The 23,736-nt window shown below is 37.3% G+C and overlaps 1 protein-coding gene and 1 long non-coding RNA gene across 2 annotated transcripts; both read right to left on the bottom strand.

The window, feature by feature from the left end:
• Positions 1-11,799: 11,799 nt before the first annotated feature.
• Positions 11,800-18,590, bottom strand: LOC145817599 (MLO protein homolog 1-like). The gene is made up of 9 exons (XM_082912746.1): positions 18,485-18,590; positions 18,321-18,381; positions 17,761-17,846; positions 17,588-17,662; positions 17,245-17,333; positions 17,058-17,107; positions 16,912-16,952; positions 16,621-16,699; positions 11,800-12,069 (listed from the first exon to the last, which is right to left on the bottom strand). The coding sequence occupies exons 1-8, from the start codon at positions 18,587-18,589 to the stop codon at positions 16,667-16,669; spliced, it is 540 nt and encodes a 179-aa protein (XP_082768872.1). The 5' UTR covers position 18,590; the 3' UTR covers positions 11,800-12,069; positions 16,621-16,666.
• A 2,675-nt stretch (positions 18,591-21,265) lies between these two features.
• On the bottom strand, positions 21,266-23,277 carry LOC145817600 (uncharacterized). Its single transcript, XR_014359401.1, has 3 exons — positions 22,885-23,277; positions 22,361-22,430; positions 21,266-21,970 (listed from the first exon to the last, which is right to left on the bottom strand). It is a non-coding gene; the product is annotated as an uncharacterized LOC145817600 (long non-coding RNA).
• Between the last annotated feature and the right edge of the window lie 459 nt (positions 23,278-23,736).

Below are 23,736 nucleotides of genomic sequence, written 5' to 3'. Positions count from 1 at the left end.
TTTCCACAGATATGTATAAAAACTATATCTCACATTCAGATAAGCATAAAAGCTATATCCACATTCTCAACAGATATGTATATCAACAATATCCACAGATAAGCATACAAGCTGTATCCACACTTCACTTCACAAAGATAAGCATATGAGCTCTATCTTCACTTCTCTAGACAAGCATATGAGCTCTGTCTACGGAGTACATCCCCTATCTCCTCCAAATACCTATCCGGTTTAGAGGTACATCCCCTATCTTCCCCTAAACCGCGGAGTACATCCCCTATCTCCTCCTCTACACATAACGTATATAAACACATTGGTTCTATATACAATCACACAATACACACAATTAATGTATTCTATCAACCGTCAAGTTCCATGACACATTCCATTGATTAGTTTCCGTTTACCTAATCATCATGCATTGTCTACAACAATCTCGACTATCCTCCACCGATAGCCCAAAGCAGTTATTTCTAAAACAGAAAATAAATGCACAAATGGATATTCAATCAACATTTCATTTCCTCATTTCTCACCAATTAATTATCCCAATTAATTAAACAATGTAATTAGGCCATTTTCCATAATTACCATTTCAACCCTTAGGTCCCATTTTCATCAATGATTCAACAATCATTCCATTTTCTTCATGCCAAACATGCATCTAGGTTTATTATGAATGAAACCCCAACCTTTGTAAAATTACACAAAAGCCCCAAACTTTCACAAAATTACCCAACCAAGCCCAACATCTCAAAATACCAAAATTTAAAGACAAAACCCATAGAGAGGAGTAGGTTATCCCTACCTCAAATTCGGAGTCCCAAAGGAGAAGACGACAAAACCCAATGTGCTCCAAAACCCGAGATTTTCAGATTAAAATGAAGCCCTCGACGATCAACAACTTTTTTGTAAAGGCCAAAGGTGAGTAAATCAATCCTACTAGATCAAAACCTAGAGAGAAGGTAGTATCTAGAGAGAAAGACTCAACAATGGTGTTTTGGGAAAAGTAAGAGAGAGAAGAGAAAGTGAAAAAGTGATTTGAAAAGTCACAATTTCGGGACTTTAACCCAGGTCTCCGCTCGAGCGTAAAACACCCCGCTCGAGCGGCCACTCACAGACGTACGCTCGAGCGGCCAACCTCCCGCTCGAGCGCAGAATGCACTCGCTCAGCACTTTTGCAGAACCAGACCTACGCTCGAGCTCCCAACCCTACGCTCGAGCTCACAACACTGCACAACAAGATACTGGATGGATGTAATCTACGCTCGAGCGCCAACACCTCCGCTCGAGCGTACAGGCCAAAAATCTGGGCAACTAGTTTTGGTTTCTAAACTCAACCAACCTGTAACAAACCCGCTCAACACATCCTATAACTCAAATACAACGTAAGAAAGGATGTAAACAAGATAATAAACAACTACCAACATCCACGGACACATGTCCGGATCACTATACAACAAGGGTAAACCCGGGATCGCTATAACCTCCCCCCCTTAAAGAATTTCGTCCCCGAAATTAAGCACAAGTTTTCAAAAACAGGTTTTCCTCCATTTTAATCAATGTTACATTTTAACATTCAACAATTCGACCCATTACCGGTCATCCCATCCCTTAAATAAGAGACATATCACAATATGTAAACAACATATGTACTTTCAACATGCATCAACATTATGCACTATCCTTCCAATTTCAACAATATATTCAACATATATAGTGTTACATTCAACTTCCATATGAGGCAAGTTCCAAACATACTTCCAATAATCAAAACATTTTCAATGTTTCACAACTTAAGACATATATAAAAGCTCTTAAGTTCAACAAAAAGTAAAATTTAAATACAAGATTACATAGCAACAAACAAGTCCGGATATTTCTCACGGACTTCCAACTCACGTTCCCAAGTGGCTTCCTCCACTCCGTGATGTTTCCACAAGACTTTCACCAAAGGAATGGTCTTGCCACGCAGGACCTGATCCCGTCTATCCAAGACCCGAACCGGTCTCTCCTGATATGAAGCATCCTCATCTACCTCTAAATCAGTCCAATCCAACACATGTGATGGATCTGGCTCATACTTCCGAAGCATACTCACATGAAACACGTCATGTACTCCGGACAACTGCGGCGGTAAGGCTAACCGATAAGCAACCTCACCTATCCTCTCAAGGATCTCAAAAGGACCAATAAACCGAGGGGACAACTTCCCACTCTTCCCAAACCTCATCAGGCCTCGCCTAGGTGATATCTTCAGAAAGACATGATCACCTACCTCAAACGCCAAAGGCCTCCTCCTACGATCGGCATAACTCTTTTGTCGACTCTGGGCTGTAACAAGCCTCCTACGGATAAGCTCAACTTTCTCCGTCGTCTCCCTAACCAACTCCGGACCCAACAAAGGTGCATCACCCACCTCGGCCCAACACACGGGAGACCTACACGGTCGGCCATACAAGGCCTCAAACGGTGCCATACCGATGCTAGACTGAAAACTGTTGTTGTAGGCAAACTCTACCAATGGCAAGTGCCTCTCCCACGTCCCACTGAAATCCAGGACACAACCCCGAAGCATATCCTCGAGGATCTGAATAGTACGCTCGGACTGCCCGTCAGTCTGAGGATGATAGGCCGTACTAAAGGTCAACTTAGTGCCCAAGGCACTCTGCAAACTCTGCCACAACCTGGCAGTAAAACGAGGATCTCTATCTGAGACAATCGTCACTGGGACCCCGTGCAATCTCACTACGTCCCGAATATACAAATCGGCAAGATGATCTACCGAATCTCTCACGCGCATAGGAATAAAGTGCGCCGACATAGTCAACCGGTCTACAACCACCCAAATAGCATCACTACCCCGCTGAGTCCTCGGAAGACCTACAACGAAGTCCATAGTGACATGCTCCCACTTCCACTCGGCAATAGGCAAGGGTTGCAACAAACCCGCTGGCCTCTGATGCTCGGCCTTCACTTGCTGGCAAGTAAGGCATTTCGATACGAAAACAGCCACATCTCTTTTCATACCCCGCCACCAAAACTGGCGACCCAAATCCTGATACATCTTAGTACCTCCCGGATGCACCGCAAGGCGCGAATGGTGAAACTCTCGGAGTACTTCCTCACGGCAAGCCTCCGGTACAAACAAACGGTCTCGGTATCTCACACTCAGGTCGGGATACACCGTCAAACCCTTCTCAACTTTCCCACTGGAGATCTTCTCTCGGAGGGATTCTACCTCAAGGTCACCTCTCTGTGCCTCTAACATTCTAATCACAAGTGTAGGCTGCGCAACAACAGAAAACAAGGCCGCAGCCTCAACAGATTCGCCCAGTAGCAAATCAAACTTGCCAAGTGCTCCCAACATCTCCCATTCCCGGATGGCTATACTAGCTACATCACTAATGGTCTTCCTACTAAGGGCATCGGCCACAACATTGGCCTTTCCCGGATGATAATGCAACTCAAAATCATAATCCTCGATGAACTCCATCCACCTCCTCTGCCTCAGATTCAAGTCTCTCTGTGTAAACAGATACTTCAAACTCTTATGGTCCGAGAATACCTCGAACCTCTCACCATAAAGGTAGTGCCTCCAGATTTTCAAGGCAAAGATCACAGCTGCTAACTCTAGGTCATGTGTGGGGTAATTCTTCTCGTGTATTTTCAACTGACATGAGCCATAAGCTACCACTTTCCCCTCTTGCATCAACACACAGCCCAAACCCTCTCGTGAGGCATCACAATAAACCGCATAACCCAACCCTCTCTCCGGAATAATCAACACCGGAGCGGTGGTCAATCTAACTTTCAACTCTTGGAACGACTTTTCACAAGTCTCACTCCACACAAACTTGACTCCCTTCCGAGTCAGTCTAGTCAATGGTGACGCTAACCTGGAGAAATCCTTCACAAACCGACGGTAATACCCAGCTAATCCCAGAAAACTGCGGATCTCAAACACACTCTTAGGCTGTGCCCAATCTTGCACTGCCTCAACCTTGGATGTATCAACAGACACCCCTTCCCCGGATACCACGTGGCCTAAGAACTTGACTTCCCCCAGCCAGAACTCACACTTCCCAAACTTGGCATACAGCCTATGGGTTCTAAGTAACTCAAGCACCGCTCTCAAGTGTGCCTCGTGCTCCTCCTCAGAAGACGAATAGATAAGGATATCGTCCACGAAAACAACCACAAATCGGTCTAAGAACTCCCGGAAAATCCGGTTCATCAAGTCCATAAAGACTGCCGGTGCATTGGTAAGTCCGAATGGCATCACCAGAAACTCATAATGGCCATACCGCGTACGGAATGCCGTTTTCGGAATATCTTCCTCCCTGACCCTCAACTGATGGTAACCCGATCTCAAGTCTATCTTAGAGAAACAACGGGAACCCTTCAACTGGTCAAACAAATCATCTATACGGGGCATAGGATACTTATTCTTAACCGTAGCCCGATTCAACTTCCGGTAGTCTATACACAATCTCAAGGCACCATCTTTCTTTTTAACAAAGAGTGCCGGTGCTCCCCACGGTGAAACACTAGGGCGAACAAAGCCCTTATCTAGCAATTCCTGGAGCTGAACTTTCAACTCAACCAACTCTGCTGGAGCAAAACGGTAAGGTGCCATAGAAATCGGCGCCGTACCAGGCACTAAATCAATAGAGAACTCTATCTCTCGGTGAGGTGGCAAACTAACAAGATCTTCGGGAAAGACATCCGAATACTCACAAACCACCCTCGGCAATACATGCTGGGTCTCACCACTCCCACCACTCTCAAAGCTAGCAAGTAGACTACTAAGCTCACTTCGCCCTCGCGAATCATACCCCGGTGGCAAAACATTACCAACCCGGTCTCCCAAGAAATGGAACCACTCCCCGCTCAAGGTACACAATGTAACCCTCTGGCGGTAGCAATCAATAACAGCCCGGTATGACGATAACCAGTCCATACCCAAAATAACATCAAAACCCTTTATGGGCATGACAACAAACGGAAAAGGAAGCCTATAGTCGGCGACCTCTATATCACATCCTCTAACACCCTGTTTCAGAATCAACTCACCACCCAAAGGTGATACCACACAAATAGGAGATGCTAACTGTGCTAACTCCAATTCCAAAACAGATGCAAATGCAGCAGATACAAAAGAATGAGATGCACCCGTGTCTATCAACACATTAGCAACTGAGTTGCAAAACAGAAAAGTACCTCTCATTACTGATGGAGCCGGTACTAAGTCCTGCGCGGTAACAGCATACACGCGCCCCGTAGGCCCCTGGTCTACCTGCTCACCTCTCGGAGCAAAAGACTGCTGCACAGACTGGGATGACGAAACTCCCGGATTGGCCCTCGAGGCCTGCACAGACTGAGCTGGCTAAAAACCCTGCGTCTGCCTAGAACCAGACGCTCCCGAAGTGGCACTCAACTGTGGGCAAAACCTCTTCATGTGCCCAGGTTGTCCACACTGATAACAAGTCAAGAGCTGCCCCCTGCCCAAACTCTGACTCTGCGGTCTAGCTGAAGAAGAAGCAGCTTTTTGACCCCCACCCTTCTGCGGGCAAACAGATACCTTGTGACCCAGCTGGCCACACTTGTAACAAGTGAATTCCCCCTGACTGCCTCTCCCCGAGCCTACACTCGGCACTGGAAAGGTCGATCTAGAGACTGCACCCTGAGACTGCTGAGGGTTATAACCCCTCTGCCTCCTACCATCACTCTGACTATCCTGGCTCCTCTTGGAGCCTCTCTGACCCTCATCCTCCTCCTGCATCATAAGCTCCATATGAGCTGCAGCATCTACCAGGTGTCTATACTCTCGAATGTAAGACCCACCAATTCTCAACTTGAGGCCCCGCCTCAACTTCCGCTCAAACTCATAGCAACGGCGTTCCTCAGACGCCACCAGTTCAGGTGCAAACCTAGACAGACTGGTAAAAGTAGCCTCAAACTCGGCCACTGACAAGCCCTGCTGATTAAGCCGGCTAAACTGATCCCTCAGCTTCTCCCTAGCTGCTGCTGATAAAAACCTCTCCTGAAAAGCATTCACAAACGCCTCCCAAGTACCACCAACACGAGCTTTCTCGTATTTCCACCATTGACCCGCATCTCCCTTCAATTGGAAAGATGCCAAGGTCACTTTCAGTGCTCCGTCCTCGATGCCAAGCATCTCAAACGTCTTCGTTGTCTGTTCGAGCCATTCATCTGCCTTAAGCGGCTCTTTAGGATCCCCGATAAACTCGTCCGGATTACACCGGAAGAACTCCCTCTTCAAGAAGGAAGGCCCTGTCTCAGCTGCCTGATTCCCAGCTCTAAGAATACCTAAAGCTCCTGCTATCTCTCTGGCCAAGGCACCCATAGCCTGCTGACCTACTGGCTCGGCCACATTGGCCTGCCCAACTCCCTCCTGCACTGCCGGAATCTCACCCTGTAAGGGTACTTCCTGCCTCGCAGGTCTACCACGCCTAGCACCTCTTCCTCGTCCCGACATCCTAATAAAGGCAACACAGAACGTTAGCACATTCATAACTGTGCCGACACTAAACACTCACGTCCTAATGCATGGACAAGTGTAATTCACTCCACATAAGCACATAAACACATAAGCACTTACGAATTTCATTTCCGGATAATGATAGTCCCGAGGCGTTACTAGAGTTCCGGTTAGAAACAGCATTGATCAAGTGCTTTTCCAACAAGACTCCCAGAAACTCAAGGATCCAATCAATATCCTAGAAATTAAATCCCATACCCACATAGTCACATAAGCATGTTATCAAATAAACACATAGCATATGGTACTACATCTACGCCTCTATCAAGCGAGACAAACCCTTTGTGATCCTAATCACTTCCCACGTACCCAAAGTATTCGAACCCGGTACGCTCTGATACCAAGTTGTAACGCCCTCAAAATAACAACAACAACCCATCAGATAAGACAAGCATTTACCTTTAAACTAACTGCATTCCTTTCATTCATTAGAATTCCAAGACATAAGTATTACATGTTAACCTCAAAACAAAATGCCCTACGGGCTTACAGCTTTCCAAGTTAACACTTGGTTACAACAAAGAGTTCTAACTCGTTTACACATTAAGCCCTTGGCTTGAAATTACATGTAATACATCAACAGTAAAACAACAAACTATGTCCGCCACTAGCCTCCCAGCTATGTCCTTGGAGGTGGCATGCTTCCTGTACCTGAAAATGATATTCCCATATAGGGTGAGCCACAGCCCAGTAGAAATACACTAAACCAACCATGGACAATGACTAAAACATTAGCAATTGATAGTTGATCAACACTGATTCAATCACATAAATTACATATTTATGTCAACGACCTACAAGTCCCAATTACTTTTCATTTTCCCTTTTTCAACAGATAAGCATGCTAGCTCTATCATCATTTCCACAGATATGTATAAAAACTATATCTCACATTCAGATAAGCATAAAAGCTATATCCACATTCTCAACAGATATGTATATCAACAATATCCACAGATAAGCATACAAGCTGTATCCACACTTCACTTCACAAAGATAAGCATATGAGCTCTATCTTCACTTCTCTAGACAAGCATATGAGCTCTGTCTACGGAGTACATCCCCTATCTCCTCCAAATACCTATCCGGTTTAGAGGTACATCCCCTATCTTCCCCTAAACCGCGGAGTACATCCCCTATCTCCTCCTCTACACATAACGTATATAAACACATTGGTTCTATATACAATCACACAATACACACAATTAATGTATTCTATCAACCGTCAAGTTCCATGACACATTCCATTGATTAGTTTCCGTTTACCTAATCATCATGCATTGTCTACAACAATCTCGACTATCCTCCACCGATAGCCCAAAGCAGTTATTTCTAAAACAGAAAATAAATGCACAAATGGATATTCAATCAACATTTCATTTCCTCATTTCTCACCAATTAATTATCCCAATTAATTAAACAATGTAATTAGGCCATTTTCCATAATTACCATTTCAACCCTTAGGTCCCATTTTCATCAATGATTCAACAATCATTCCATTTTCTTCATGCCAAACATGCATCTAGGTTTATTATGAATGAAACCCCAACCTTTGTAAAATTACACAAAAGCCCCAAACTTTCACAAAATTACCCAACCAAGCCCAACATCTCAAAATACCAAAATTTAAAGACAAAACCCATAGAGAGGAGTAGGTTATCCCTACCTCAAATTCGGAGTCCCAAAGGAGAAGACGACAAAACCCAATGTGCTCCAAAACCCGAGATTTTCAGATTAAAATGAAGCCCTCGACGATCAACAACTTTTTTGTAAAGGCCAAAGGTGAGTAAATCAATCCTACTAGATCAAAACCTAGAGAGAAGGTAGTATCTAGAGAGAAAGACTCAACAATGGTGTTTTGGGAAAAGTAAGAGAGAGAAGAGAAAGTGAAAAAGTGATTTGAAAAGTCACAATTTCGGGACTTTAACCCAGGTCTCCGCTCGAGCGTAAAACACCCCGCTCGAGCGGCCACTCACAGACGTACGCTCGAGCGGCCAACCTCCCGCTCGAGCGCAGAATGCACTCGCTCAGCACTTTTGCAGAACCAGACCTACGCTCGAGCTCCCAACCCTACGCTCGAGCTCACAACACTGCACAACAAGATACTGGATGGATGTAATCTACGCTCGAGCGCCAACACCTCCGCTCGAGCGTACAGGCCAAAAATCTGGGCAACTAGTTTTGGTTTCTAAACTCAACCAACCTGTAACAAACCCGCTCAACACATCCTATAACTCAAATACAACGTAAGAAAGGATGTAAACAAGATAATAAACAACTACCAACATCCACGGACACATGTCCGGATCACTATACAACAAGGGTAAACCCGGGATCGCTATATGGTTGACCGGAATAGTGATTTTTTTTTTTTACAATTTTTTTTTTCAATTGATATATAATCGAAAAAAATATTTTCTGAAATTTTTAAAAAATTTTATGTGCTTTAAAATAATTTTGAGTTGTATGAATTGTAAATTTTTGTATCAAATTTTAAATGTCACATCAACAATTTCCACTCAAATTAAAATTCTTTTCAAAATTATTTTCAAAACTCTTTACCAAATAAATTTTTTACACTCAAATCATAATTTCACAACACACAAACTCAAAATATAACTCATACTCTTAAATTATATTTATAAAATTCTACCAAATGCTACCTTATTTTTTCACATTTCTTGACATATACCCCCAACAAAAATAAGAGAGAGAGAGAGAGAAAAAAAAGAAGAAGGAAGGTAGGTAGGTGGACAAACAGGCACATTGTCACATGCATCGTAGACAAACAAACAAGACTTGCTCTGATCTTGACTACATCACTATTCATTCTCTTTTTGGGCAAAGGTTAAAGTGACTTTTCACTGATGCTTTATTATTTAGATTCCCCAAAACCGGAACATGATCACATGCAAGCAACCACATTTTCAACACTGTCACGTACCCAAGCAGAACAGTGCAATGACTTATAAACTATATAAAAATAAACTCTCACAAGTAGTACCACATTTTTTATATGTAGGAGTGTTTTGAATTGATGATTAAAAATTATTTTTTTATTTTTTATTTTTTGTGAGAAATAAAAATAGGTTAAAAATTAAAAAGTGATTTTTAATCTATTTTTTAAAATAAGCCATAGAAAAAATAAACAAAATGGACAAACTAAAAATTTTGGACAATGGTTTATATAGGAAAAATTATATGGTACTTTTGGGTTACATATGGTGTTATATTTTATTAGTTTAACAAGTATTTAAAATGATCTAAGTATATATGTTATTGTACTTTTTATAAAAAAAATATATAAATAAATAAATAAGTAATATGATACAAATAATTACACTTATCTAAATAAATAACTTTAAATAAGTGATGTAAAACCCCTCTAACTTAAATTTTCCACACCAGACAATGGGGGTGTTTGGTAGGGCTTTTTTGAGCCAACTTATGGTTTTTGGCTTTTAAAAAGTTATTTTGGACTGTTTGGTTAAATTTATTTTAAACAGCTTCTGATTCTAATAACTTATTTTAAGTCAAAAAAGCTGATTCTGAGAAGCTGTTCACCCCTTGCTTCTGATTATCAACTTCTGTTGTGAACATATTAATTCACGGTTATACTCTTAGATTTTTTTTATTTTTTATTTTTTTAAAAATAGAAAAAGACACAAATGGACTATAAAATATTATTATTATTTTTTATGAGAAATGTAAACAAATAGTGAATAATAAAAAATAAAAGTTAATTGAAAAAGCTACTTCACAGCTTATTTAACAAACACTACTCAGCAACTTAAATCTATAATCTAACAGCTATACCAAACAGATTAACAGCTTCTGATTAAAGTCATAATCTATAATCTGTTAAATTATAATCTATAATCTGTTTTAACACCTACACCAAACAACACCAATAAGATAGCAACATATATAGTGTGGAGCTTTTCTTTACAACTATCAAATAATTTCTCCTTATATAATTACGTTTTGACCGGTCAAAGAAACAATAAATATTAAAAAAAGTTTATTAAAATATTTTTTTAAGTGTATTCCAATGAGTCAATAAGATACTCTTATATTTTAATAAATTATATTATTTTAAATATTTGATCTATTAAATCTTAATTTTTATATTTAAAATATTTTATAGACAATTTTACTTTTATAAATATTTTTTGAAACCTTAACAATTTGATGATGTGAATATTTGTATTAAATAAATTTGACAGTGTGAATGTTCACATCATGAAACATTGATGTGAATATTTACATGGTCAATATGAACATTAATGCACTTCACCATATTATTATTAGAGATATTTTGATAGCTATATCATTCATAAGACTTATTAAAATATAAAAAATAATTTGAATTAAGCGAAACATAAGTGAAAAGGGATTTATAAATAAATACTCCAAATATTAATATCATTAAATTATATTATTTTTTTGGTAAATTAAAATTATATACTTTGTTTACCATTGACTTTATTCTATATTGATGGTCTGTTTGTTTCGGTATATATATATATACACTACTAAAAAAAATACTTTTTGCGACCGCCATAAACCGTCGCAAATAATAAAAAACAGTCGCAAAAGACTTTTTGCGACGGCCCATGCGACGGCGGCAAATGGGGGTCGCGAATATGGGGGTGGCAAATACTTTTTGCGATGGCAAAACAACGATCGCAAATTATTTGCGACCACCTAAACTACTTATGGCGACCCCTATTTTGCCGTCGCAAAAAACAAAGAAAAATACTAACATGATCTTTGGCGACCATCTTGTTACCGTCGCAAAAAATTAAAAATAAAAATAAAAATTAATAAATAAATAAACAAATTGTGAAACATTAAAGCCCTTTTACCTATCCAGCTGTTTATCAAACAAATTAGACAAATCAAACCCACAGCTAACCTCTAGATATTCTTACTATTTTCTTCAAATATTAAAGCTTGAACAAAATAAAAACAAAAAATGTCACAATTAAACAATTACTTTTAATATGTGAAACTTTTTTTCATCATATTCCAGTTGGGGTAATATCTGTCAAAACACTTCCAGTATACAATACTACTAATAGAACTTATAAAAGGCGTGTCAATGAAGCACAAGCATTTTAAAGCCCAAATGATGAACTAAAGGTTTAAGATCTAACACGAGGCCTTTCAAGGACTGGGAACATCATTGTGAGAAGACATAAAAATGCAATCAAGTAAAGACAACCAAACATGCAGAACTAAGCTTCTTATGGAGCTCATCCAATTCCGATTGATAGCATGAGAAACCACATGTTTTAACAGCATTAAAATCCACAAGCAAAAATAAAGGTGAATAACCAGTAGCAACAATAATTCTTTGTTCTCACATGATAAAAAAATCTTATTCCAATCTCTAATCAGAGTAAGAGGGGAAGGGGAATGGAGGCAGGATAAGACAAATCATTGCTTACTTCTAATATCCATACTACCCTTGTTTTTTACCGGTCATACCTGCAACCACCTGCAAAGATGCAATCCGAATAATCAAATTAGTTAAAATTACCCGTGCACAAAATTCTTCCATCAGGTACATATATATTTGAAGTAGTACATAAAATGCCCGTAACGTAAAAAATCACTTTCGAAATGTTGAAATGCAAAAAAAAAAAACCTTAGGGGTAAAGTACATGGTTTTTATAGGGGAAGAATCCTAGTAATTTTTCTAGGCAAGACATCAAAAAGGAGCCCAAAACTCCACTTATCAAGGTCTAGAGAAAGCAGCCGGGAAGCACTAGGGTCTACAAAAGGCAGCTATTGGAAGATGCCTAGTGATTACAATAACATCCTAATCTCATCATACCAGCACCAAATATAATATAAGGCCCACCATTTGATAAGTCATACAGTTAATTAAATTACTAAGAAACATCAGATGGAAGGACTGGAATACTGGCACCATTTGTTCACTACTCTTGAATTTCAAATCCTCAAAACAATTTTGATATCCAAATTAAAAATTCAAAATCCACTATCGAATTCAATGTATTTCTGCTGATGCATGTGGATTTAAACATGTTGCCAGACAGAGTTAATGGCATATCTATAAGCTATTCTGATTATTTCTGTTGTCAAAGGAAAACCTGCGACATTCCTTTGTACTGTGATTGTACAGTATTGATTGAAGGGCAGTGCAGTCCATAAAAGAAAATCAAAGATAGGACATGTTTATATATATAGTTCCAGCACATGATTAGAGAGAAAATCACAGTATATACGCATAATATGTATATAAAAATCACAGTTTATATATATAGTTCCAGCACATGTTTATATATATAGTTCACAGTTTATATATATAGTTCACAGTTTAGAGAGAAAATCACAGTTTATATATATAGTTCCAGCACATGTTTATATATATAGTTCCGACATTCCTTTGTACTGTGATTGTCCCAGCCCCAGCCCCAGAAACAGAACCAGCCTCATCATGATTAGAGAGAATTCAGTTAAACATTGCACAAGGAATACCAAAAGCACATGTTTATATATATAGTTCCAGCACATGTTTATATATATAGTTCTGCGCTCTTCATTGCAGTAGAGGTGTTTATTGAGTGAACATGGGACCTGTAACTTTGTTTATTCCAGCACATGTTTATATATATAGTTCTGCGCTCTTCATTGCAGTAGAGGTGTTATATTTGGGTAATCTAATTGGTAGTTCAATAAAAACTGATGCTTCTACTTTTTCTATATTGGTTTTATAATGTTCTAGAAATTCATGTGTTTCATTCAATATCAAGTTGGTGGATAGCTAGGTTCTTAATCATTTGAAGCCATATAATTAATAAATGACATAATGTACCTGTTCTTTCGCGTAGGGCATGAAAAATTGAGTATTTGTGCTGCATACATTCTCTTCATACACAGCAAATATCACAAATACATGCATGGGGAAATATAGTGATATCCTTCAAGAACTTCATACACAGCAAATATCATAAATACATGCAGAAATATAGTAGAGTGGCATACCTATTCATTTTCTTTTGAAGCTTGCTGCCCACTAGATGCATCTGACACCTACAATATGTTAGTATAATGTGTTAATAATTTCCATATGTATATATGCAAATTGATAAAACGTAAAATTCGTCAATTTGTAAGTATTGCACCTCTCTCAAGCTCATACTCCCAGCCATACCCTGTGACTCTAAGAACAAAACACGTGCCGTTAGGTTCTTGATCATCGTAGTGAACCTAGACTCAACGTCTTGTGTCACACGCTGTGTGATCTCATCAATAAATGAAGGGGCTGCTAATGATCTTAGATTCAACCTGTTCAATAATTTTTCCAGAAGATAGATCATTGATGCAATACATTGAGAAGCCACCATGGCCTAATGTAATATTGCTTTTGATCATATTACTTTCGTCATAAATTAGTTTATTTTTTTTATTTTGTTTCCCCCCAATGTGGTTATCCCTTGCGATGAGTTGGAATAACATCTGTAAAGTTTCTAATGTGACACCCAAGGCATGTGATGCTCTTTTATTTGTAACGAAAATATGGGCAGTATGCACCAAGAGCATGCAATTACAATCAGGCTAGCTTGAGGTGTCTTATTTTGTCCATTTTTCATTTAGATTTTCAAAACATAATGAGGAAGTTGTGCATTCGTGGGATTTTGTTTAGGAGTGTAGGGGCATTTGTTAATAAGATTTTAGACGCTTAGGGTATGCGAAGTTTCATACAATGCACAACTCTACTCAACTCCTCTTGGCAATACCTCAATCAAACTACTCATGTTAGACCCAATGACAGTCTACTGTCTACGCTACCATTGTAGATGAATAAAGTTAGTAGATTGTGATGTTTGAATTATTTTGATCCAGAATTGAGAATATAAAGCCAAGAAGAGAACAAAATGAAACAAACAAACAGACTACCATAAACAGCATCCAAATCAAGCGAAAAAAAAAAGAAAAAGGCAGTTTGGTGTTGCTTTCTAGTACAATTGTTAATACAACTTCCCAGAATTAGGTCACTCACTCTAAAGATAATCTGCATGGATATTAGCTTTCAAATAATAGCATCCACATTCATTTCTTAAACCTTCTAGCTAATTAACAAAACAATGAACATTAAAAAAATAAAAAATAAAATTTAAAAATTAATCTAAATTGGAAGGATCTGAAACAGCTAACATATTTCATAATAGGCCACTTGTCTCTTTCCTCATGACATTAAAAAAACAACTCCAAGTTACATAAGTAAGAGTAAATGCATAAGTAAGAGTTTAAATGCATAATAGGCCACTTGTCTCTTTCCCCTTTTAAAAATTTGCATAAGTAAGAGTTTAAATGCATCACTTTGACTAGAAATCTGCATGGTTATTAGCTCTCGAATAGGTTAAAAATGGACAAACGATTACTATACTTTTGGGAGAAAAATTGTTGCCTCAAAAATAAATAGGAGGATTTATTAGAAAACCCTTTTTCAAATACTTGTATCTCAATTAATTCATAACATATTCTTATATTGCAATAAGTCCTATCATTTGGATATTTGATTAAACAAATCTTAATTATCATATTTAAGGTATATTATAGACAATTTTATCTTTACAAATTTTTTTTGAATTTTTAGCAACTTGATAATGTAAACATTCATATATATTTTTTTAAAGATTTGATGTGAACATTCATATTTAACAGTGTGAATATTCATATCATGAAACATTCACCATTAATGCGAATATTATTAAGGGTATTTTGGTAATTATATCACCCATAAAACTTATTGAAACATAAAAAAATATTTTAAACTAAGTAGAATATAAGTAGATGAAGAGAGATTTATGAATAAGTAGAATATAATATAAACTTGATTTGGTACGGATTACACATTCCATGTTTTGAAACATTTCTAGATATTTTTCTATGAGTACATAAACTGATACATACAGATGAAATTTGCAAAACTTATTTTACAAACTATAAGGCTAGTATGTTATTTTAGTGGGTTTCATTTCAAAATCAAATTTTGTCATTGAATGTCACCATATGTGGTTAAGATTGTGAGGTATTGAATTATATAATTTCAATATACATAAATCTCAAACACCTGATTTAATAGTTGAAAGTGGATTGAGACAGAAGAATCAAGGGATTTAAGGACACAAAATCATGTGCCCACAAAATTTATCATTCTTCTACATGCACAGAATCCGATTCGATTCAGTGAGAGAATTGTGTTAGGTTGCATGATCAAATTCAGTACATTTAGAATTTTCCCAAGATTTATCACAAAAGGTCATCTAATTTTTGGGCCTTTGCATCTATTGCCAAGAAATTAAAGAGGGTTTAAGTTGATTAGAGTATAAGCTAGATTTGTCTACATTAATGCAGGTGTCAATAAACTTGGATGCAAATGGTGAATGCCAAGAATGTTCAGTGAAGTCATTGAATGAATGGAAAAAAGCATCAGATTTCCCAGTGATAAATCAAGACTACTCAGGTGCCAAAAACACATACATTTATGCAGCAACGACCTCTGGTTCAAGCCAAGCATTGCCACATTTCCCATTCGACACAGTGCTGAAACTAAACACTTTGAACAAGTCAATCCCCAAAACCCCCCAAGTTATGTTTTCAAACAAGATTTCGAAGTTACAGTCGCATTTTGAAAACACGACTTCGTAAAATAGAACATAGATTTGAAATATAAGTTTTAAACTGCTTGGATTTGAAAATTTTCTCTTAAAAATGTTAGGTAAAAAACACTAAGGAGCATAGTTTTATCTTGAAATCTTAGAGCAGCCATGAACTTTGAAAGTTTTCATCAAACTTGGACTTGAAAACTAACATTAGTGCCCCATGGCTTATCTCATAAGCACGCTTCTAAGTGAGAACGTCTATCCTAACAATGCTTGCTCACAAAACTAATTTAATCACAATCAATCAATCCAATCATGCTAAAACTAATTTAAAATCCTACAACTCAGTTATAGATAGTGAGAAAACACGCATCGATTAGTTTGAAATGAAGGCATTGAGGTCGTTGTCTAACCTTAAATCAATGAAATAACTGTCAACATTAAGTCTCTCAGAAGTCCTTATATGCTAGCTGAGTTAGGTTTGGGCTTGACCTGTAATAACAGAAACGAGAGTTAAAAAAATATTAGATCTAGAATTTTTTCTTTCCTAAATAGAACATGTCTGATTGATATTCAAAGCACATGTAGCAGCCATGAAATGAACAGCATATTCAACAATTTTGCAGAGAGAAGTAATTTGAACAATTCAAGCGATGAAGTGTTTCCAGTAAGGAGCTTCCAAATTACTTACATGTCTTACTTACAATGAGTGGCACTAATGAGATCCAGGCAAGCGTGTACCAGCCTACACAAGTTTTAGAAGATAAAAATTATGATTTTATATAATCATGAAAGACTAAAAGTGAATTTAGTCTGATATCATCAAACAGAAACAGAGATGTTTGCTTACTGTAAACATTCAGCAGCAGTAAGATGACAGCAAAAACCCACAGTGGGAAACTGCAAAATCAACCCAAATTTAAAAAAAAAAAAAAAATCATTAGCATATAAGTGTCTTGGTAGATTCATTAAATGATATTCCCAAAGCCAGTGAGGAATATAGTTGACAATATTGAAAGAAGAAATGATGAAGTTACCTTATTCCCACCACCACCTTGAAGTCATCTTCCATGGATCTCTTAATATATTTGTGGAAATTAAATTTGGTATTTGGAGCAAAATGTGCCTACATACATATATTTATCAGACTTAATCTGTTGGGACATACCAGAATTGGTCATGCATATAATTAACATTTTAAAAAGGACTTTAGGCCCTGTTTGGAGTTGCTTCTAGGGGTGTTCATGTTAAGTATCAAATGATTGATGTGTTGTACTTGAATTTGATAGTGGATTTATTATATTGTTCAATTTAAATCGAACATGTCAATCATTTGAGATTCAACTTGAAAATCCTGGGGAAATGAAGAAGCCCACTTACGTTGATAAACCCATTGCGCATAGTTATATATTCCACCTTTGACACCGAACCAAAGAATTGCCTGAAGAATGCAACCTGGAATAAAAAATTATAATCCCATATCATGCTTTGAAATTAGACAATGTGCTATGATATTTTGAACAATTCATAATTACTCTGAGTTATAATCTTACAATCCATCTGATCCCAGGAGTTCTGGAAAATCTAGTATGACGTCTCACAAATGAAGTCTGATGACTAAACCTAAATCTTGCTGGATCTGTTTAAGAAAAAAAAAAAACTCATCAATAATATTACAAAATCCGAAAAAATTACTAAAAAATAAAAGGAAAATGTTTGGGACCCCTTTTGGAGATGATGCCCACATCCCCAAAGTGATCACAGCCCTCCATGTATGTGTGAGGTTCATTCATACATCATGAGTAGTTCAGATTTATGGAGGTCTTGTGGGAGTGGGAATCTTAATGATTGCTCAAAATAAAATATGTGAATTACATTTGTTCCAAGTGTAGCACAACAAATTACACACTTCATTTTCAGGCAATTTTTCAAACTATTTTTTGGGAGCCCAACAATTAACATTAATCAGCCCCTGGAGATTTCGGTCCATAATGTTGCCATTAAGCTAGGCCGTTAAGCTGGCCCTATTTGAAATTTACGAAGGCCCAAACTTAGGCCCAATCTTCATATATAAAAAATAATTAAATGAGAACTGAGAACAGGAAGGAATTACCATTGGTGAATTGATATTCCAAAGACGACGTATCTGATTCCCAACCCTTCCATTTCTTCATCTGGTGAATAAATAATAAATAATAAATAAACTTGATAAACATAGCTGCATCCAAATAGCCTGATATGTAGATTGGAATTTTAAATTGAAGAATGTCTTCACACCTTACACCATTCGAAGTCAAGACCTTTGGTAGATGAAAAAGCTACCCCAGAAAATGAATAGCGGTCCACAATGAGGGTGGTTCCACTTCTCAACTTAGACTCCATTAATGATCTGCAAATACATTGTAGATGATCATGTACAATACATGTAACGCCCTCTAAATAATAGCTTTAAACCCATTAAATAAGACATGCATTGATATTCAAAAGCTCCACATTCTTTCAATTAACAGCGTTTCATTACAAAAAGTATTACATGTTAACAACAAAAGCAAATGCCCTATGGGCTTACAGCTTTCCAAGTTAACACTTGGTTACAACAAAAGAGCACTAACTCAAACACGTTAAGCCCTTGGCTTGAATTTACATGTAATACATCAAGTAAAACAACAAAAAGGTCCGCCTCTGGCCTCCCAAGCTACGTCCTTGGAGGTGGTATGCTACCTGTACCTGAAAATGATATTCCCATATAGGGTGAGCCACAGCCCAGTAGAAATACACTAAACCAACCATGAACAATGACTAAAAGATTAGCAACTGATAGACGGTCAACACTGACACTTCCATTTACATCTCCCTACGTTTCCTTGACAGCCAAGTCTATGTTACAATTCACTTTTCGTTTTTGTTCAACTTTGAGTTTGAAAACAAGGCTCAGTACTCTGGCCAGAACATTTGATGAGATTATAGTTCATCACTAGAACACTTTCGAAATCCAAGGTGGATACACATTATGGTGTTGTACCAATAACACATAAACTACTCCCATACTTCGCAAACAATGATGATATACATTTTAGTGCTATATCAAATCAAACAAACTTTTCAATAGATAAGCATATGAGCTATATCACTACTACAACAGATAAGCATATGAGCTGTATCAACACTTCAATAGATAAGCATATGAGCTGTATCAACACTTCAACCGATAAGCATATGAGCTATATCAACATTCCAACAACCGGTTTAGAGGTACATCCCCCATCTTCCCCTAAACCATTAACCGGTTTAGAGGTACATCCCCCATCTTCCCCTAAACCGTGGAGTACATCCCCTATCTCCTCCCATACACAAGTAATGCATATAAACACAGAATCACATATGCAATCAATCAATACATAAAATTAATGTATTCTATCAACCGACATGCTCTATGACACATCCAATTGATTAGTTTTAGTTTGCCTAATCATCAAGCATTGTCTACAACAATCAACACTACCCTCCACCGGTAGCCCAAAGCAATTATTTCTAAGCAGGAAATAAATGCACAATGGATATTCAATCAACATTTCAATTCGGTGAGTGATAAATAATTCAACTACACCCTTTAACCCCATGCACTCCCAATCTCAACAATTCCATTTCATTTCCTCATTTCCCACAATTAATTATCTCAATTAATTAAACAATGTAATTAGGTCATTTTCCATAATTACAATTACCACCCTTAGGTCCCATTTTCATCAATGATTCAACATTTATTCCATTTCTCTATACCAAACATGCATCTAGGTTTATTACAAATAAAATCCCAACTTTTGTAAAATAACACAAATGGCCCAAACTTTCACAAAATTATCAAACCAACCCCAACATCTCAAATTACCAAAATTTAAAGACAAAATCCATAGAGAGGAGTAGGATATCCCTACCTCAAATTCAGAGCTCCAAGGGAGAAGATGAGTAAAACTCAGAAGTGCTCCAAATCCCAAATTTCTCAGATCTCAACAAAGCCCTCGACGATCAACACACTTCTTACAAAGGCCCAAGGTGAGGAAAACACTCTAGGTAGATCAATCCTAAGAGAGAAGTTCGGTTTTAGAGTGAGGTGCTCTCCAATGGAGGTTTTGAAAAAGTAAGAGAGAGAAAGGAAATCAAAAAGTGATCAAAAAGGTGGTTTCACGAACTGATATAAAAGCAGGTCCGCTCGAGCGTACAACACCCCGCTCGAGCGTACAGACACAAGTTCACGCTCGAGCGTCCAGCGATCCGCTCGAGCGCCGGGTGCACTCTCCCAGAATTTTCTGCAGACGACCAAAATGCTGAGAGAAGGAAATTCACGCTCGAGCGTCCAAACTGCCGCTCGAGCGTAAAGGCAGCAACAAAAGCTCGCTCGAGCACAAAACCGCCGCTCGAGCGGAGAGACCAAAACCTGGGCAAAATTTCAAAGCTTTAAAACACAACCAACTAATTCCCAACTTGCCCAACACAACCCAAAACTCTAAAACAAAGAGTAAGGGATAGAAATGAGGATAAGACAACAACGAATCTACGAAACTGAGTCCAGATTATAGTTATACAACAACAGGGAATACCGGGATCGCTATAATACAACCTTCACATTTCAAATATTTGCTTGTGTGAACGTCTAAAGTACCAATCGCTAACAGATTACATAGTAGAACATTTGGGGATTATAAATCCAACATTCTAATAACTTTACTGTCAGATGGATCTGTTAATATGAAAGAAAAAAAATGGGACCATTAGACAAACAAAGAGCATAATAACTAAATGATTTCGAAAGTTACAACATCATATTGCGTAGGAGGCAGAGCCCTTGCCCTGCAAATCTGAAAAAGTTCTGTAGACAGCTCCTGCAAAAGGCTTCACTAGTTGGCGATGCTCACAGAATCACTAATATGACTCAAAACAGGTACATGAGAATCTACTAAAAGTGAAACACGTAGCTCAAAAACCGTGTCAATATATTAGTATTAGATTTTGAAAAATGATTGGACCTAATATAAATCGTATAAGGTAACCCTGTGGAAAGATATGATCAACCAAATGGATGTATCCGAACCCGTCATATCTGCAGATCAAACTAAGCCAGAATCAGTGCCACATGACAACAATGTTTTGGATGACATCTGCAAGACTGATGCTTGCAGTTTTTCTTTACTAGAGTAAAAGTCACAAAATAAAATTTAATCTGTCCCCAAATCCAGACCTTTTTTCAGCAAAATGACAACATAATGTTTAACACTAATGTCGGAGTTGAGCATAAAGAAACATTTAGCACTTCATACACAGCTATTTATTAATTTTAAGCTACTTTCATATGTAGAACAATACAAATGACTGAAAAATTGATGATTACCTACAAATGCAGAAAAACAAAAATTAATTCCCATCCAAAAAATGCAAAAAATGAGAGGATCAACTGAACTGACATGAGATCCCAAATAGCCATTTACAATTCATGATCCACAGCTCCACCGCAACGTATTATCCTTTTGGGAGTCCAATTAAAACACCAAGGCAAGGCAGTGTTAAATACTAGAAGAGAAAACAAACAAACCAACAGCAGAGTTGAATAGAAAACCAAAAAAATAGTCCCTTACATGCTGAAAAAGCTGACTGATAACACACTGAAAACGCTCTTGCACCATTGGGGGCGGTCCTTGTCCATGTCCTTGCGCATAGGCATAGTCATAGGCTGGAAAGTATGGAGAAGAAGGGATTTGCAAATCATCCCTAAACAACAACCAAATTCAATTGTAAGGCAATAATCAAGACAAATAGAAACACTCAAGTGAATAAAAAAATTAACAACAACGGCAAAATCTAAACACAATCTAAAGGAATTCAATTGCAATCCTATAATTTTCATTCTCTGCATGAGGAATATAAATAAATCTGTAAATGGAATTATAAACATGACATCCAAAACTAAATATAGAGAAAGAACACTGACATCTAAAATGATAATTAGATGAATATACTCAGATCCTCAATCATTCACATGTAAAACAAATTCCAATAGGTTTGGATGGTAACAGCCTTATACATGCCATCAACACATGTACATGTCGTGTTTTTACTTGTTAAATTTCTATCATAATGATAGAACACAACACTACTTACAAATCAGAAGCAAGAGCATCACCTCCAGGACTATCAATTCGGATGATAACAGCCTTATATCTTTTTGACTCTGGAATAAAATATCAGCATTAGCTGGGGAAGGAGCACAATTATAGACAAAGGAAAAGCTAACTAAACACAGAAAAGTAATTAACTCAGTGAGCAGTAAAATATAGTTGGTAATGCCATAGCAATTCCTTAATCTATAAATCCAGTTCATCATTTAAATTCATGTCTTTCTTTATTTTGTTATTATTATTATTTATTTATTTTTAAGGTCTCATGCATCTTGAATCCAGCATCAGTGTTGCAATCTTGCAACTACGTTTATTTTTCAATTCCGTCTTCATAATTAGGATTTGCAATTTAATAGGTCTCCAGGTACTCAAACATTTTCGTGCAATTGATACTTCACTTACAAGATGGTGATCCTTTCATTTAATGAATTATTTGAAAATCACTTTGTCATATTACACAAACACTGCAGTCACCAATAGATGAAATTGAAATGAAAAAAAAGGAACCTGAGTGAGTTGGGAGACGAAAGAGTCGTGATTGTGAACATCAGAAGTGAAGGAGCAATGATCGATGCTACTAGAAGCGGAAAACAAGAGGCTGAAGTTGGATGCGACGGTGAAGATGACGAAATCGAATGATCTCTACTGGTTCTGATCATCAAACCTTAGTAGCTCCGGCATTGTTGTCTGCTGCTTCTCATCACAATCTTAGAGAGAGAGAGAGAGAGAGAGAGAGAGAGAGAGATGTGTTTGTGAATCGTCGGGAAAGTGAAAGTGAAAAGGGGGTTAGGGCATAGGTATAATAAGAAAGGGGCAAAATAAATAAAAGAAAGACTCAGATGTTGTTGTAAATATTATTTTTTGCGACCGTTAAATAGTCAGTCGCAAAAAATTAGTCGCAACAAGTCACTTTTCTAGTAGTGATATATATATATATATATATTTATATAAAAATATTATCCATATTTTTTTATGTTTGGTATGATTGAAAATGATTCCGAGATCAATTGAAAATAAATTTATTTAAAAATAAAATATTTATTTATTTATTATTTGATAGGATATTTTCTACTTCAAAGAGTACATATTTTTAGACTAAAATTTTATTGCTATCACCACATTACCACAATTAGGGTTGGTTTGACATGAACTATATAATTCATCTTTTTATCTTTTTATCTTTTTTTCATCACATCACCTCTCTACTTTTCTGCACATCTTTTCGTAAAAAGATAAAAAGTACACTTTTTTAGGACACCTCAAACCAACCCTTAATATAACCAATGACACATTAATTTTAAGATCGCAATCAAACATCAAAAAAAAATTCTTAAAAAATATTTTTGATTAAAACATATA

The sequence above is a fragment of the Camellia sinensis genome, unplaced genomic scaffold (assembly GCF_055761805.1).
Source record: "Camellia sinensis isolate YWXY unplaced genomic scaffold, ASM5576180v1 Unanchor47, whole genome shotgun sequence".
Lineage (NCBI taxonomy): Eukaryota > Viridiplantae > Streptophyta > Magnoliopsida > Ericales > Theaceae > Camellia > Camellia sinensis.
This window is presented reverse-complemented; position numbering and strand designations above follow the sequence as displayed.

Bases quoted from the DNA above. Each gene is read 5' to 3' on its own strand.
- LOC145817599 (XM_082912746.1), bottom strand. From the start codon at position 18,589: ATGGAGTCTAAGTTGAGAAGTGGAACCACCCTCATTGTGGACCGCTAT. The intron at 17,663-17,760 runs GTAAGATTATAA...TTTTTATTCCAG, and splicing joins CTCCTGGGATCAGATGGATT to GTTGCATTCTTCAGGCAATT. The intron at 17,334-17,587 runs GTAAGTGGGCTT...ATATGTATGTAG, and splicing joins TGCGCAATGGGTTTATCAAC to GCACATTTTGCTCCAAATAC.